The sequence below is a fragment of the Pezoporus occidentalis genome, unplaced genomic scaffold (genome assembly GCF_034315485.1).
Source record: "Pezoporus occidentalis ecotype Australia unplaced genomic scaffold, CSIRO_AGI_Poc_V1 ctg940, whole genome shotgun sequence".
Lineage (NCBI taxonomy): Eukaryota > Metazoa > Chordata > Aves > Psittaciformes > Psittacidae > Pezoporus > Pezoporus occidentalis.
In genome coordinates this window covers 1-16,813 of record NW_026916305.1, presented here as the reverse complement: position 1 = coordinate 16,813, position 16,813 = coordinate 1, and the positions used below count along the sequence as shown (strand labels likewise).

At 62.3% G+C, this 16,813-nt stretch overlaps 1 protein-coding gene across 1 annotated transcript; it reads right to left on the bottom strand.

Moving 5' to 3' along the window:
- Window positions 1-1,226: 1,226 nt before the first annotated feature.
- On the bottom strand, window positions 1,227-16,679 carry LOC134157351 (spectrin beta chain, non-erythrocytic 4-like; the record flags this gene model as incomplete). The annotated part of the gene is made up of 13 exons (XM_062606200.1): window positions 1,227-1,460; window positions 3,611-3,653; window positions 4,381-4,554; window positions 5,853-6,136; window positions 6,869-6,938; window positions 7,571-7,998; window positions 8,427-8,623; window positions 9,583-9,667; window positions 10,671-10,809; window positions 11,600-12,222; window positions 13,524-13,728; window positions 13,822-13,952; window positions 16,401-16,679. Coding segments are annotated over 13 exons (2,817 nt in total), but the record flags the coding sequence as incomplete, so codon positions are not given.
- Window positions 16,680-16,813: the final 134 nt, after the last annotated feature.

The window sequence follows — 16,813 nt, the reverse complement described above, 5'->3', positions numbered from 1 at the left end:
GCAGCATCACTTGAACATCTTCCCCCCCCAGCCCCATAACTGCCCCCAATGCCCCCCCCAGCCCTACAACTGCCCCCTCCCAGCCCCACAAGTGCTCCCAATGCCCCCACAACCGCCACCCCAGTCCCACAACTGCCCCCAATGCCCCCCACCACCCCACAACTACCCCCAATCCCTCCTCCAGCCCCACAACTGCCCCCCAGCCCCAGAACTGCTCCCAATGCCCCCCCAGTCCCACAATTGCCCCCCTGCCCCCCCAACCGCACAAGTGCCCCCAATGCCCCCCCCAGCCCCACAACTTCCCCCTCCCAGCCCCACAAGTGCTCCCAATGCCCTCCCCCAGCCCCACAACTGCCCCAATGCCTCCCCCCGCCCCAGCCCCACACATTGAAGGGGGGCAGGTTCCATCCTGCTCCTTTATTGGCGGTGCTGGGGGTGCAGGGGGGGTTCATTACATTTATACAGTCACAGCGAGCGCGTGGGCCCGGGGGGAGGGGCCCAAATTTGGGGGGGGGCAAGTGCTTGGGGGGGGGGGGGGGGGGGGATTTTGGGGTTATTTTCCTGCTTTTTGGTACATTCTATACAAATACAACCTCTGCCCCTCCCCCCCATGGCTCTGTGTGTGCCCCCCCCCCCATTTGGGGTACCCCAAGGTGATGGGGGGACCCCCCCCTATGGCTTGTGCATGGGAAAAGGGGGCCCGGGGATACGGGGGGGAGGGTGATGAGGAATTGAGGGGGGGGCGCACCCCATTTCCAACCCCCCCAACCCCATGGGTCACAAAGGGGGGATCCCCAACCCCCCCCCCCCCAGACCCTATTTGGGGGTCCCTATGAGGGGTTCCCTATGGGGGTGTCCCTATGGAGGTTCCCTATGAGGGGTTCCCTATGGGGAGGTCCCTATGAGGGGGGTCCCTATGGGGGTGTCCCTATGGGGGTTCCCTATGGGGTGTCCCCATGGGGTTGTCCCTATGGGGGTTCCCTATGGGGGTTCCCTATGGGGTGTCCCCATGGGGGTGTCCTTATGGGGGGTGTCCCCATGGGGGGGTCCCTATGGGGGTTCCCTATGGGGTGTCCCCATGGGGCGGTCCCTATGGGGGTGTCCTTATGGGGTGTCCCCATGGGGGTTCCCTATGGGGTGTCCCTATGGGGGTCCCTATGGGGTGTCCCTATGGGGTGTCCCTATGGGGGTCCCTATGGGGTGTCCCTATGGGGGTGTCCCTATAGGGGGTGTCCCCATGGGGGGGTCCCTATGGGGGTTCCCTATGGAGGTGTCCCCATGGGGGGGTCCCTATGGGGGGGTCACTTCCGCCGCCCGGAGGCGCTGGGGCGCCGCTCGCCCTCCCGCCGGGGGGCGCCCTCGTCGGTGGAGGAGGTGGTGAGCGCCTGGTGCCAGCGCGCCACCTCCTGGTGCTCCTGGGTACTGGCGGCCAGGGCGCGCAGCCAGGCCCGCATCTCCTCCTGCGGGAGGGAGCCGGGACCGGGAACGGGGAAACGGGAACGGGGATGGGAAACGGGGAAACGGGAATGGGGAAAGGGGAAAGGGGGAACGGGGACGGGAACGGGGAAACGGGAACGGGGATGGGGAAACGGGAATGGGGATGGGAACGGGAAGGGGGAAACGGGAATGGGAAAGGGGGAACGGGGACGGGAACGGGAACGGGGATGGGAACGGGAAAGGGGAAACGGGAATGGGAACGGGGACAGGGAAAGGGGAAAGGGGGAACGGGGACGGGAACGGGGAACGGGGATAGGAAACGGGGAAACGGGAATGGGGAAACGGGAATGGGAAAGGGGGAACGGGGACGGGAACAGGAACGGGGAAACGGGGATGGGGAAACGGGAACGGGGAAAGGGGAAACGGGGAAAGGGGAACAGGAACGGGGAACGGGGATGGGAAACGGGGAAACGGGAATGGGAAAGGGGATGGGGAAAGGGGAAAGGGGAACGGGGAATGGGGACGGGGACGGGGAAAGGGGAAACAGGAACGGGGAAATGGGAAAGGGGACGGGGATGGGGAAAGGGGGAAGGTGAACGGGGAAACGGGAACAGGGATGGGGATGGGAACGGGGATGGGGATGGGGAAAGGGGAAACAGGAACGGGGATAGGAACGGGGACGGGGATGGGGAAAGGGGGAAGGTGAACGGGGAAAGGTGAACGGGGATGGGAACGGGAACAGGGATGGGGATGGGAACGGGGACGGGGATGGGGAAAGGGGAAACGGGAACAGGGAAACGGGAACGGGGATGGGAGCGGGACCAGGGATGGGGATGGGAACGGGGACGGGGATGGGGAAAGGGGAAACGGGAACGGGGAAAGGTGAACGGGGATGGGAACGGGGACGGGGATAGGGAAAGGGGAAAGGTGAACGGGGAAACGGGAACGGGGATGGGAACGGGAACAGGGATGGGGATGGGAACGGGGACGGGGATGGGGAAAAGGGAAAGGGGAAACGGGAATGAGAAAGGGGAAACGGGGATGGGGGCGGGAACAGGGAAAGGGGACGGGGATGGGGAAAGGGGGAGGGAAACGGGAACGGGGACGGGGAAAGGGGAACAGGGAAACGGGGCGGGAACAGGAAAGGGAACAGGAAGGGGGATGGGGACGGGAACGGGAGAGGGGAAGGGAAAGCGGATGGGGATGGGGATGGGGAAAGGGAGAGGGAAACAGGGAAAGGGATACAAAAATGGGGTCAGAGACACCAAAAATGGTGAAAGAGGCACAAAAATGGGGTCAGAGGCACAAAAAATGGTGAAAGAGGCACAAAAATGGGGTCAGAGGCACAAAAATGGGGTCAGAGACACAAAAAATGGTGAAAGAGGCACAAAAATGGGTTCAGAGACACAAAAAATGGTGAAAGAGAAAAATGGTGAAAGAGGGAGAAAAAGGGTGAAAGAGGCACAAAAATGGGGTCAGAGACACAAAACCGGGGTCAGGGACACCAAAAACGGGGTCAGGAACACAAAAGCAGCGTCAGAGACCCCAAGAGACCCCCAAAAGTGTGAAAGAGACCCCAAAATGGCATCAGAGAGACCAAAAATGATGGAAGAGACCCAAAACCACCATCGGAGACCCCAAAACCGGTGTCAGAGACCCCAAAACAGCACCAGAAACACCAAAACCACCATCGGAGACCCCAAAACCGGTGTCAGAGACACCAAAACAGCACCAGAAACACCAAACCCACCATCGGAGACCCCCAAAACCGGTGTCAGAGACACCAAACCAGCACCAGAAACACCAAAACCACCATCGGAGACCCCAAAACCGGTGTCAGAGACCCCAAACCAGCACCAGAAACACCAAAACCACCATCGGAGACCCCAAAACCGGTGTCAGAGACACCAAAACAGCACCAGAAACACCAAAACCACCATCGGAGACCCAAAAACCGGTGTCAGAGACACCAAAACAGCACCAGAAACACCAAACCCACCATCGGAGACCCCAAAACCGGTGTCAGAGACCCCAAAACAGCACCAGAAACACCAAAACCACCATCGGAGACCCCAAAACCGGTGTCAGAGACACCAAAAAGGGCATCGGAGACCCCAAACCAGCACCAGAGACCCCCCCCCATCAGAACCCCAACCCCCCCATCGGCACCCACCTCATCCTTGGCTTGCAGCAGGAACTCGCTCCCATCGCTGGTCCTACATGAGAAGGCCCCGCTCCAGCACTGCCCCATAGCCCCCCCCTCCTGCCCCACAGGCCCCTCACCCCATTGCCCCCCACCCCTCCTGCCCCATAGCCCCATATCCCCCCTCCTCCTCCCCCATAGCCCCCCACCCCTCCTGCCCTATAGCCCCATATCCCCCCTCCTCCTACCCCATAGTCCCCACCCCTCCTGCCCCATAGCCCCCCAGCCCTCCTAACCCATAGCCCCCCACCTCTCCTGCCCCATAGCCCCCCTCCTCCTACCCCATAGCCACCCCATCTCACAGCTCCCCACTCCTCCTGCCCCATAGCCCCATATCCCCCCTCTTCCTACCCCATAGTCCCCACTCCTCCTGCCCCATAGCCCCATATCCCCCCTCCTCCTACCCCATAGTCTCCACCCCTCCTGCCCCATAGCCCCATATCCCCCCTCCTCCTACCCCATAGTCTCCACCTCTCCTGCCCCATAGCCCCATATCCCCCCTCTTCCTACCCCATAGTCTCCACCTCTCCTGCCCCATAGCCCCATATCCCCCTCCTCCTACCCCATAGCTCCCCACTCCTCCTGCCCCATAGCCCCATATCCCCCCTCTTCCTACCCCATAGTCCCCAGCCCTCCTGCCCCATAGCCCCATATCCCCCCTCCTCCTACCCCATAGTCCCCACTCCTCCTGCCCCATAGCGCCCCCCCTCCCCGTGCCCCATAGGAGCACCGCAGCTCACCGGAGCTTGAAGACGTTCTTCTTCTTCTTGTAGTCGGTGGCCACCTCGCTGGTGGCGCGGTGGAGGCTGAGCAGGGGCTCCCCGCCGTGGGTGCTGCCCGAGGCCGGGCCCTTGGCGTCCTTGTAGAAGCCCAGGTCCCCCTTGCTCAGCACGCAGTAAAGGTTCACCCAGGACCTGGGGGGCAGCAATGGGGGGGGGCGGGTTGGGTGGTGTGGGTCAGGGAGGTCAAGGGCAGGCACTGGGGGGTCTCATGGGGGACCCGCTCTGTTGATGGGACCCAACCATTGGTGACCCTGCTCCATTGATGGGTCCCAACCCTTGTGAACCCTTCCCATTGATGGGTCTCTGGATGAACCCTCTCCATTGATGGGTCTCTGGATGAACCCTCTCCATTGATGGGTCTCTTGATGAACCCTCTCCATTGATGGATCCCAGCCCTTGATGAACCCTCTCCATTGATGGGTTTCTTGATGAACCCTCTCCATTGATGGGTTTCTTGATGAACCCTCTCCATTGATGGGTCTCTTGATGAACCCTCTCCATTGATGGGTCTCTGGATGAACCCTCTCCATTGATGGGTCTCTTGATGAACCCTCTCCATTGATGGGTTTCTTGATGAACCCTCTCCATTGATGGATCCCAACTCTTGATGAACCCTCTCTATTGATGGATCCCTTGATGAACCCTCTCCATTGATGGATCCCAACCCTTGATGAACCCTCTCCATTGATGGATCCCTTGATGAACCCTCTCCATTGATGGGTCTCTTGATGAACCCTCTCCGTTGATGGATCCCAACCCTTGATGAACCCTCTCCATTGATGGATCCCAACCCTTGATGAACCCTCTCCATTGATGGACCCCAACCCTTGATGAACCCTCTCCATTGATGGACCCCAACCCTTGATGAACCCTCTCCATTGATGGACCCCAACCCTTGATGAACCCTCTCCATTGATGGGTCCCAACCCTTGATGAACCCTCTCCATTGATGGGTCCCAACCCTTGATGAACCCTCTCCATTGATGGATCCCAACCCTTGATGAACCCCCTCCATTGATGGGTCTCTTGATGAACCCTCTCCGTTGATGGATCCCAACCCTTGATGAACCCTCTCCATTGATGGGTCCCTTGATGAACCCTCTCCATTGATGGATCCCTTGATGAACCCTCTCCATTGATGGGTTTCTTGATGAACCCTCTCCATTGATGGATCCCTTGATGAACCCTCTCCATTGATGGACCCCAACCCTTGATGAACCCTCTCCATTGATGGGTTTCTTGATGAACCCTCTCCATTGATGGATCCCAACCCTTGATGAACCCTCTCCGTTGATGGATCCCAACCATTGGTGACCCCTCTCCATTGATGGATCCCCAGTTGCCCCCTCCCCATGGATACCCCCATCCCCTGTTGCCCCCGGCCCCACGGATGCCCCCATCCCCTGGTACCCCCTTGGCCCCCCACCAACCTGTTGGAGGCCTTCTTGGCCCCGTCCTGCTCGTGCTTGCGCAGGAGGAAGCCCTCGTGGGTGACGGTGTGGCTGGGGGGGGGCGGTGGGGCCGGGGCGCTGCTGCCCTGGGCCGGGGCCGAGCGCGAGCGCCGCGGCTCCCCGGGGCCCTGCGCCGGGTCCTTGGGCCGGGGCCGCCGGCGCGGTCGGGGGCGGTCGCGGGCGCGGGGCCGGTCCGGACGTGGGGGTCGCTCCGGCAGCGCCTCGGCGCCGGGGGGAAGGCGAGGGGGGTCCCGGTCCCGAGGCTGCAGAGATGGGGGGGGGGGGGGATGGAGGAGGTGGGGGGGGGGACAGGGAGGGGACACCAAAGAGACACCAATGGATGGCAATGGATGTCAAGGGGACGCCAATGGATGTCAAGGGGACGCCAATGGATGGCAAGGGGATGCCAATGGATGGCAAGGGGACGCCAATGGATGGCAAGGGGACGCCAATGGATGTCAAGGGGATGCCAATGGATGTCAAGGGGACGCCAATGGATGTCAAGGGGACACCAATGGATGTCAAGGGGACGCCAATGGATGTCAAGGGGACACCAATGGATGGCAAGGGGACGCCAATGGATGTCAAGGGGATGCCAATGGATGTCAAGGGGACGCCAATGGATGTCAAGGGGACGCCAATGGATGTCAAGGGGATGCCAATGGATGGCAAGGGGACACCAATGGATGTCAAGGGGACGCCAATGGATGTCAAGGGGACGACAATGGATGTCAAGGGGACGCCAATGGATGTCAAGGGGATGCCAATGGATGTCAAGGGGACGCCAATGGATGTCAAGGGGATGCCAATGGATGCCAAGAGGATGCCAAGGGGACACCAATGGATGTCAATGGATGTCAAAGGGATACCAAGGGGACATCAATGTGATGCCAAGGGGACATCAATGTGATGCCAAGGGGATGCCGTGCAGAAGTGGAGGGGCCCCCAAAGGGGACTCCCAAGGGGACACGGGGGGGGGGTCCCTCTCTCCTCACCGAAGCCGGCACGGGGCCTCCCGCCTCCTTCTCCTGCAGCTGCTCCACGATGTCAGCCAGGGTCGCTTTGCTGCGGGGGAGCCGGGGTGATGCGGGGGGCACCGGTCCAGCTCTGGTCCCTCCCCATCCCCATCCCTGACCCGCTCCCTCCCCATCCCCATAATGGTCCCTCCCCATCCCCATCCCCATCCCGGTCCCGCTCCCTCCCCATCCCCATCCCCATCCCCATCCCGGTCCCGGTCCCGTCCCTCCCCATCCCCATCCCGCTCCCTCCCCATCCCCATCCCTGACCCGCTCCCTCCCCATCCCCATCCCGAACCCGCTCCCTCCCCATCCCGGTCCCTCCCCATCCCCACCCCACTCCCTCCCCATCCCCATCCCGGTCCCGCTCCCGTCCCTCCCCATCCCGCTCCCGCTCCCGTCCCTCCCCATCCCGGTCCCGCTCCCGTCCCTCCCCATCCCGGTCCCGCTCCCGTCCCTCCCCATCCCGGTCCCGCTCCCGTCCCTCCCCATCCCGGTCCCGCTCCCGTCCCTCCCCATCCCGCTCCCGCTCCCGTCCCTCCCCATCCCCATCCCGGTCCCGCTCCCGTCCCTCCCCATCCCCATCCCCATCCCCATCCCCATCCCCGTCCCGCTCCCGTCCCTCCCCATCCCGGTCCCGCTCCCGTCCCTCCCCATCCCGCTCCCGCTCCCGTCCCTCACCCTTTCCCGTCGGGGCGCGCCTCGGGCTCGCTCGATTCCTGCCTCTCCAAGCGCCGCTCCCTCCGCTCCCGTCTCCGCTCCAGCAGCCCCGGCCGGGGCTCGGCCGCCGCCTCGGGCTCCGCTGGGGGGGGGTCCCCGGTGGGAGGCGGCTCCGAGGCCCCCGGGGGGGCCTGGACGCGGTCGCGCTGCGGCTGCAGCCGCTCGGGGCGCAGCTCCTGGCGCACGAGCCCCACACGCGGCTCCGGTCCCGATCCCGGTCCCGATCCCGGTCCCGGTCCTGGTCCCGGTCCCGGTTCTGGTCCCGGTTCCGGTCCCGGTTCTGGTCCCGGTTCTGGCGCCGTTGGGGCCCCCGAGGGGGCCCCCGGGAACTTGCGGCTCAGGAGAGGGGTCGGGGGCTGCTTGGTCTGCTCGGCGCGGAGCTTCTCGAGCTGTGGGGAGGGGGGAATGGGTGAGGGAGGTGGGGATGGGATGGGGATGGGGTGGGGATGGGGATGGGGATGGAGATGGGATGGGGATGGGATGGGATGGGGATGGGATGGGATGGGGATGGGGATGGGATGGGGATGGGGATGGGGATGGATGTGGGTGGGGATGGGGATGGAGATGGGATGGGATGGGGTTGGATGGGGATGAGATGGGGTTGGATGGGGAGCGGGATGGGGTTGGGTGGGGATGGGATGGGGATGGATGGGGATGGGATGGGGATGGGATGGGGATGGGATGGGGATGGATGGGATGGGGATGGGGATGGGATGGGGATGGGATGGGGATGGGAATGGATGGGATGGGGATGGGATGGGGATGGGATGGGGATGGGGATGGGATGAGGCCCGGGGCTGCCCTGCGCTGCCCTCACCGTCGTGAGCCTCCTCAAGGAGCTGAACTTTTCCTCCCAAGCCGCGGCCGCCTTGCGGAAAGCCTCGTGGCGCCGGATGAGCTGCTCCACCTCGTCCACGCTGCTGCCCAGCTCCTGGCTCCGGAGCAGCGGCTCCTGCGCCGTCAGCCACGCGTCGGCCACCACGGCCTCCTGGGCGAACTGGTGCACCTCCAGCACTGTAGGTACCGCATACGGTCACCTACTGCACCGCACGCGGTCACCATCACCTCCAGCACTGTAGGTACCGCATACGGTCACCTACTGCACCGCACGCGGTCACCATCACCTCCAGCACCACGGGTACCACATGCAGTCACCATCACCTCCATCACCACAGGTACCACACGCAGTCACCATCACCTCCATCACCACGGGTACCACATGCAGTCACCATCACCTCCATCACCACAGGTACCACATGCAGTCACCATCACCTCCATCACCACGGGTACCACATGCAGTCACCATCACCTCCATCACCACGGGTACCACATGCAGTCACCATCACCTCCATCACCACAGGTACCGCATGGGGTCACCATCACCTCCATCACCATGGGTACCACATGCAGTCACCATCACCTCCATCACCACGGGTACCACATGCAGTCACCATCACCTCCATCACCACGGGTACCACATGCAGTCACCATCACCTCCATCACCACGGGTACCACATGCAGTCACCATCACCTCCATCACCACAGGTACTGCATGGGGTCACCATCACCTCCATCACCACAGGTACCGCATGCAGTCACCATCACCTCCATCACCACGGGTACCACATGCAGTCACCATCACCTCCATCACCACAGGTACCACATGCAGTCACCATCACCTCCATCACCACGGGTACCGCATGGGGTCACCATCACCTCCATCACCACGGGTACCACATGCAGTCACCATCACCTCCATCACCACAGGTACCACATGCAGTCACCATCACCTCCATCACCATGGGTACCACATGCAGTCACCATCACCTCCATCACCACGGGTACCACACGCGGTCACCATCACCTCCATCACCACGGGTACCACATGCAGTCACCATCACCTCAGGGACCGTGGGTACCGCATGCAGTCACCATCACCCCCACCACCGGCGCCCACCCTGTGGGGCACTCACTCTGCTGCAGCCACTCCCAGTGCTTGTCCCACGTCTCCAACATCTCTTTCTTCTTCGTGAGCAGCTTTTCCACGTGGGCTTTGATCTGCAGGGGTTGGGGCAACTGCAATGGGTGGGGATCCCCATAATGGGTTGGAACCCTCCGGAATGGGTTGGGATCCCCAATGGGTTGGGTTCACCCCATGAGTTGGGATTTCCGATGGGTTGGGACACCCCAATGGGTTGGGACCTCCTCAATGGGTTGGGACCTCCTCAATGGGTTGGGACCTCCTCAGTGGGTTGGGACCTCTTCAATGGGTTGGGACCTCCTCAATGGGTTGGGATCCACAAGGGGTTGGGACCTCCTCAATGGGTTGCGATCCCCAAGGGGTTGGGACCTCCTCAATGGATTGGGATCCACAATGGGTTGGGACCTCCTCAATGGGTTGAGACCTCCTCAATGGGTTGGGATCCCCAATGGGTTGGGACCTCCTCAATGGGTTGAGACCTCCTCAATGGGTTGGGATCCCCAATGGGTTGGGACCTCTTCAATGGGTTGGGACCTCCCAAATGGGTTGGGACCTCCTCAATGGGTTGGGACCTCCTCAATGGGTTGGGACCTCCCAAATGGGTTGGGACCTCCTCAATGGGTTGGGACCTCCTCAATGGGTTGGGACCTCCCAAATGGGTTGGGACCTCCCAAATGGGTTGGGACCTCCTCAATGGGTTGGGACCTCCCAAATGGGTTGGGACCTCCCAAATGGGTTGGGACCTCCTCAATGGGTTGGGACCTCCTCAATGGGTTGGGACCTCTTCAATGGGTTGGGACCTCCCAAATGGGTTGGGACCTCCTCAATGGGCTGGGATCCCCCCAATAAGCTGGGACCCTCCCAATGGGTTGGGACCTCTTCAATGGGTTGGGACCTCCCAAATGGGTTGGGACCTCCTCAATGGGCTGGGATCCCCAATGGGTTGGGACCTCCTTAGTGGGTTGGGACCTCTTCAATGGGTTGGGACCTCCCAAATGGGTTGGGACCTCCTCAATGGGCTGGGATCCCCCCAATGAGCTGGGACCCCCCCAATGGGTTAGGACCCGTCAATGGCTGCACCTCATCGGCCGCTGGGCTCTTGCTGAGGATGAGGCTCTTGCCCAGCTCCAGGCAGCTGGAGATGCTCTTGGCTCGGGCCTCGATCTCGTTCTTGAGGCTCTGGTGGTCGCTCATCAGCAGCTCCACCGAGGAGACGTCCCTGAAAGGGGGGGAGAGGCCACGGTGAGGGTCTCCGTGTCCTTGGGATGGGGCAGGATGTGGGGCCTTGGTGCCATGGGCGGGATGGGGCCTTGGTGCCATGGGTGGGCCAGGACATGGGGCCTTGGGATGAGGTAGGACATGGGTCTTGAGCTTGGGATGGGATGGGACACAGGGTCTTGGTGCCATGGATGGGCCAGGACATGGGACCTTGGCACAGGACATGGGATGTTAGCACAGGTCACGGGTCCTTGGAATGGGGCATGGTCCTTGGGATGGGAAATGGGTCCTTGGGTCGGGAAATGGGTCCTTAGGGTGGGACATGGTCGTTGGGATGGGAAATGGGTCCTTAGGGTGGGACATGGTCGTTGGGATGGGATATGGGTCCTTGGAATGGGACATGGTCCTTGGAATGGGACATGGTCCTTGGGATGGCAAATGGGTCCTTGGGGTGGGAAATGGGTCCTTGGGGTGGGAAATGGGTCCTTGGGGTGGGAAGTGGGTCCTTGGGGTGGGTCCTTGGGGTGGGAAATGGGTCCTTGGGGTGGGAAATGGGTCCTTGGGGTGGGAAATGGGTCCTTGGGGTGGGAAATGGGTCCTTGGGGTGGGATATGGTCGTTGGGATGGGAAATGGGTCCTTGGGGTGGGAAATGGGTCCTTGGGGTGGGAAATGGGTCCTTGGGGTGGGAAATGGGTCCTTGGGGTGGGAAATGGGTCCTTGGGGTGGGAAATGGGTCCTTGGGGTGGGAAATGGGTCCTTGGGGTGGGCCATGCTCCTCTCCCCCCCCTACCTGGGCTTGTCCCCGGCTCCCATCTGCTGCAGGACCCCGTCCATCCAGGCCAGCAGGTCCCTGGCGGCGCCCACGAAGCGGATGCGCTCGGCGACGCCGGCCACGTGGAGCCGGCAGCGCTCGCAGGCTGCCAGCAGCTCCTTCCACGCGCGCAGCACCTCCTGCTCCCGCGCCGCGATGGCCTCGGCGTTGTCTCCGGCGTAGAGGGTGCGGAGCTGCGCCGCCGCCTCCTGCAGCCGCCGCACCTGGCTCACCAGCACCTCCACGTCGTGCTCGAAGGCGCCCAGCGCCCGCTGCAAGGCGCCGGCGGAGCCGCGGCCGTCGCGCGCCGCCAGCTCCGGCAGCCGCCGCCGGCGCTCCTCGATCTGCGCCAGGAGCTCCTTGCAGTCGTTGAAGAACTTGTGGAGCTCGTGCGAGGCCGCCAGCATCTGCGCCCGCGTCTCCATCAGCTCCAGCAGCTCGGCCCAGGCCTCGTTGACGCCGTCCTTCCACTCGGCGATGGTGGCGGCGTCGGCGTGGCCGTAGTCGATGAGCTCGTCCACCATCTGGTTGAGCGCGGCGATGCGCTCCTGCCCCACGCTGCCCGTCTCGCTGGCGAACTCCAGGAACTTCTCCTGCAGCAGCTGCGGGAGCCGGGGAGGGGAAGGGGGTGAGGGAGGGAGGAGGGACACGGGTGGAGAGGGGAAGGCCGGGATGGAGCTGGGATGGTGCCTGGGATGATGCATTGGTGGTACCCAGGGTGGAGCTGGGATGGTGCCCATGATGGAGCAGGGATGGTGCCTGGGATGATGCATTGGTGGTACCCGGGGTGGAGCTGGGATGGTGCCCATGATGGAGCAGGGATGTTATCCAGGATGGAGCAGGGATGGTGCCTGGGATGATGCATTGATGGTACCCGGGATGGAGCTGGGATGGTGCCCGGGATGGAGCAGGGATGGTGCCTGGGATGGAGCAGGGATGTTATCCAGGATGGAGCTGGGAACCCCAGGATGGAGATGGGATGGTGCCTGGGATGGAGCAGGGTTGATGTCTGGGATGGAGCAGGGATGGTGCCCATGATAGAGCAAGGATGATGCCCAGGATGATGCATTGATGGTACCCAGCATGGAGCATTGATGGTACCCAGGATGGAGCAGGGATGATGCCCAGGACGATGCATTGATGGTACCCAGCATGGAGCATTGACGGTACCCAGGATGGAGCTGGAGTGGTGCCTGGGATGGAGCAGGGATGGTGCCTGGGATGATGCATTGATAGTATCCAGGATGGAGCAGGGATGGTACCCAGCATGGAGCAGGGATGATGCTCAGGATGATGCCTGGGATGATGCCCAGGATGATGCATTGATGGCACCCAGCATGGAGCATTGATGGTACCCAGCATGGAGCAGGGATGATGCCCAGGATGATGCATTGATGGCACCCAGCATGGAGCATTGATGGTACCCAGGATGGAGCAGGGATGGTACCCAGCATGGAGCAGGGATGATGCCTGGGCCGATGCATTGATGGTACCCAGCATGGCGCAGGGATGATGCTCAGGACGATGCATTGATGGTACCCAGCATGGAGCAGGGATGATGCCCAGGATGATGCCCAGGACAATGCATTGATGGTACCCAGGATGGAGCACTGATGGTACCCAGGATGGAGCATTGATGGTACCCAGCATGGAGCAGGGATGATGCCTGGGCCGATGCATTGATGGTACCCAGGATGGAGCAGGGATGATGCCCGTGATGACGCCCAGGACGATGCACTGACGCTGCCACCACCAGGATGCAGCTCTGCATCCCCAGCAACCCCAGGGCCCCTTCTCTGGAGCAGCACCCACACCAAGACCCCGCTCTGGTCCAGCACCACCCCCCATCACCCCCATCCCACACCGGGGACCCCCCCGTCCCCCGTCCCGGACCCCATCTCACGGTGACGTGCTCGAAGTCCTGCCCCAGCTCCGGCGACCCGGCCACCACCTCCTTCTCGGCGATCCAGTGCTCGAGCTCGTCCACCTCGCGGTTGAGCTGGTAGAGCCAGTACTGCTGCTCCAGCTTGGCCTTGCGCTCCTCCACCAGCTCCTTCAGAGACACGTACAGCCGGTCAACCTGCGACTGCCGCCTGCTGACCTGTTCGCTGGGCAAGGGACACAGCGCCCGGTGAGCGCCCAGCACCCATGGGTGCCCCCCTTTGGCCCTGTGGGGATGGGCGACCCGGAGCTCGCCCCACCTTTGGGGGTGGCCGAGCTCCAGCAGCGCCCGGCACTGGCGCGAGAGCTGGGCGATGGTTTCCTCGTAGTTCTCCACCGTCTGCTCGGTCAGGAGGTGCTTCTTGAGGAGCTGGAGGGTGCTCTGCTCGTCCTGGGGGGGGCAATGGGTGCACAGGGGCACGTACAGATGGGCTCCTGTGGGTCATAGGAGGCGTAGGGCCGTAGGGTGGGGTGGGAATCACGGAGTGGGATGGGGGTCATGGAGTGGGATGGGAGCCATAGAGTGGGGTGGGAGTCATAGAGTGGAATGGGAGTCATAGAGCCATAGGGTGGCATGGGAGTCATGGAGTAGGATGGGAGTCATAGAGTGGGATGGGAGCCATAGAGCCATAGGGTGGCATGGGAGCCATACAGTGGGATGGGAGTCATAGAGTGCATCTCTACCCCTTCCCATCCATCCTCCTGAGCTCTCCACCTGCATCCCTCATCCCATCCATCCTCCTGAGCTCCCCATGGGCATCCCTCATCCCATCCATCCTCCTGAAGCTCTCCATGTGGTCCATGCACATCCCTCATCCCATCCATCCTCCTGAGCTCCCCATGGGCATCCCTCATCCCATCCATCCTCCTGAGCTCTCCATGTGGTCCATGCACATCCCTCATCCCATCCATCCTCCTGAGCTCTCCATGTGGTCCATGCACATCCCTCATCCCATCCATCCTCCTGAGCTCCCCATGGACATCCCTCATCCCATCCATCCTCCTGAGCTCCCCATGGGCATCCCTCATCCCATCCATCCTCCTGAGCTCTCCACCTGCATCCCTCATCCCATCCATCCTCCTGAGCTCTCCACCTGCATCCCTCATCCCATCCATCCTCCTGAGCTCTCCACCTGCATCCCTCATCCCATCCACCCTCCTGAGCTCCCCACATGCATCCCTCATCCCATCCACCCTCCTGAGCTCCCCACTCACATCCTCCCATCCCATCCATCCTCTTCAGCTCTCCATGTGGTCCATGCACATCCCTCATCCCATCCATCCTCCTGAGCTCTCCATGTGGTCCATGCACATCCCTCATCCCATCCATCCTCCTGAGCTCTCCATGTGGTCCATGCACATCCCTCATCCCATCCATCCTCCTGAGCTCCCCATGCACATCCCTCATCCCATCCATCCTCCTGAGCTCCCCATGGGCATCCCTCATCCCATCCATCCTCCTGAGCTCTCCACCTGCATCCCTCATCCCATCCATCCTCCTGAGCTCCCCATGGGCATCCCTCACCCCATCCATCCTCCTGAGCTCCCCATGGGCATCCCTCACCCCATCCATCCTCCTGAGCTCTCCATGTGGTCCATGCACATCCCTCATCCCATCCATCCTCCTGTGCTCTCCATGTGGTCCATGCACATCCCTCATCCCATCCATCCTCCTGTGCTCTCCATGTGGTCCATGCACATCCCTCATCCCATCCATCCTCCTGAGCTCTCCATGTGGTCCATGCACATCCCTCATCCCATCCATCCTCCTGAGCTCTCCATGTGGTCCATGCACATCCCTCATCCCATCCATCCTCCTGAGCTCCCCATGGGCATCCCTCATCCCATCCATCCTCCTGTGCTCTCCATGTGGTCCATGCACATCCCTCATCCCATCCATCCTCCTGAGCTCTCCACCTGCATCCCTCATCCCATCCATCCTCCTGAGCTCCCCATGGACATCCCTCATCCCATCCATCCTCCTGAGCTCCCCATGGGCATCCCTCATCCCATCCATCCTCCTGAGCTCTCCACCTGCATCCCTCATCCCATCCATCCTCCTGAGCTCCCCACCTGCATCCCTCATCCCATCCATCCTCCTGAGCTCCCCACATGCATCCCTCATCCCATCCACCCTCCTGAGCTCCCCACTCACATCCTCCCATCCCATCCATCCTCTTCAGCTCTCCATGTGGTCCATGCACATCCCTCATCCCATCCATCCTCCTGAGCTCTCCATGTGGTCCATGCACATCCCTCATCCCATCCATCCTCCTGAGCTCTCCATGTGGTCCATGCACATCCCTCATCCCATCCATCCTCCTGAGCTCTCCATGTGGTCCATGCACATCCCTCATCCCATCCATCCTCCTGAGCTCCCCACCTGCATCTCTCATCCCATTCATCCACCTGAGCTCTCCACCTGCATCCCTCATCCCATCCATCCTCCTGAGCTCTCCATGTGGTCCATGCACATCCCTCATCCCATCCATCCTCCTGAGCTCTCCACCTGCATCCCTCATCCCATCCACCCTCCTGAGCTCTCCACCTGCATCCTTCATCCCATCCATCCTCCTGAAGCTCTCCATGTGGTCCATGCACATCCCTCATCCCATCCATCCTCCTGAGCTCCCCATGCTCATCCCTCATCCCATCCATCCTCCTGAGCTCTCCATGTGGTCCATGGGCATCCCTCATCCCACCCATCCTCTTCAGCTCTCCACGTGGTCCACGTGCATCCCTCATCCCATCCATCCTCCTGCACTCTCCATGAGGTCCACGAGCATCCCGCACCCCATCCCATCCTCCCGACCCCTCCATTGGGGCGCACCGCGGGCACCTTGCCCTTGTCGTCGCTCATGAGCAGCAGCTCCTGCTCCCCGAGCCAGGCCTCCACCTCGGCCACGTCGCACTTGTACTGCTCCAGCTGGAAGGTGGCGTCCAGCGCCTGCTGCCGCCGCTCCGCCTGCTCCTGCAGCTCCCCCCAGAGCGAGCCCAGGCGCTCCTGCAGCCGCCGCACGCCCTCGGCCTCGGGGCTGCGGATGGAGGCCACGGCCCCGGCGCGCTCCAGAACCTCGGCCACGCGCGGGCGATGCACCTGGATCTCCCGGCGGAGGGTCTGTGGGGGGGTCAATGCGGGGGTCAATGGGGGGGGCAATGGGGGAATCAATGCGGGGGTCAATGGGGGTCTGTGGGGGGATCAATGCGGGGTCAATGGGGGTCTGTGGGGGGGTCAATGGGGGGGACAATGGG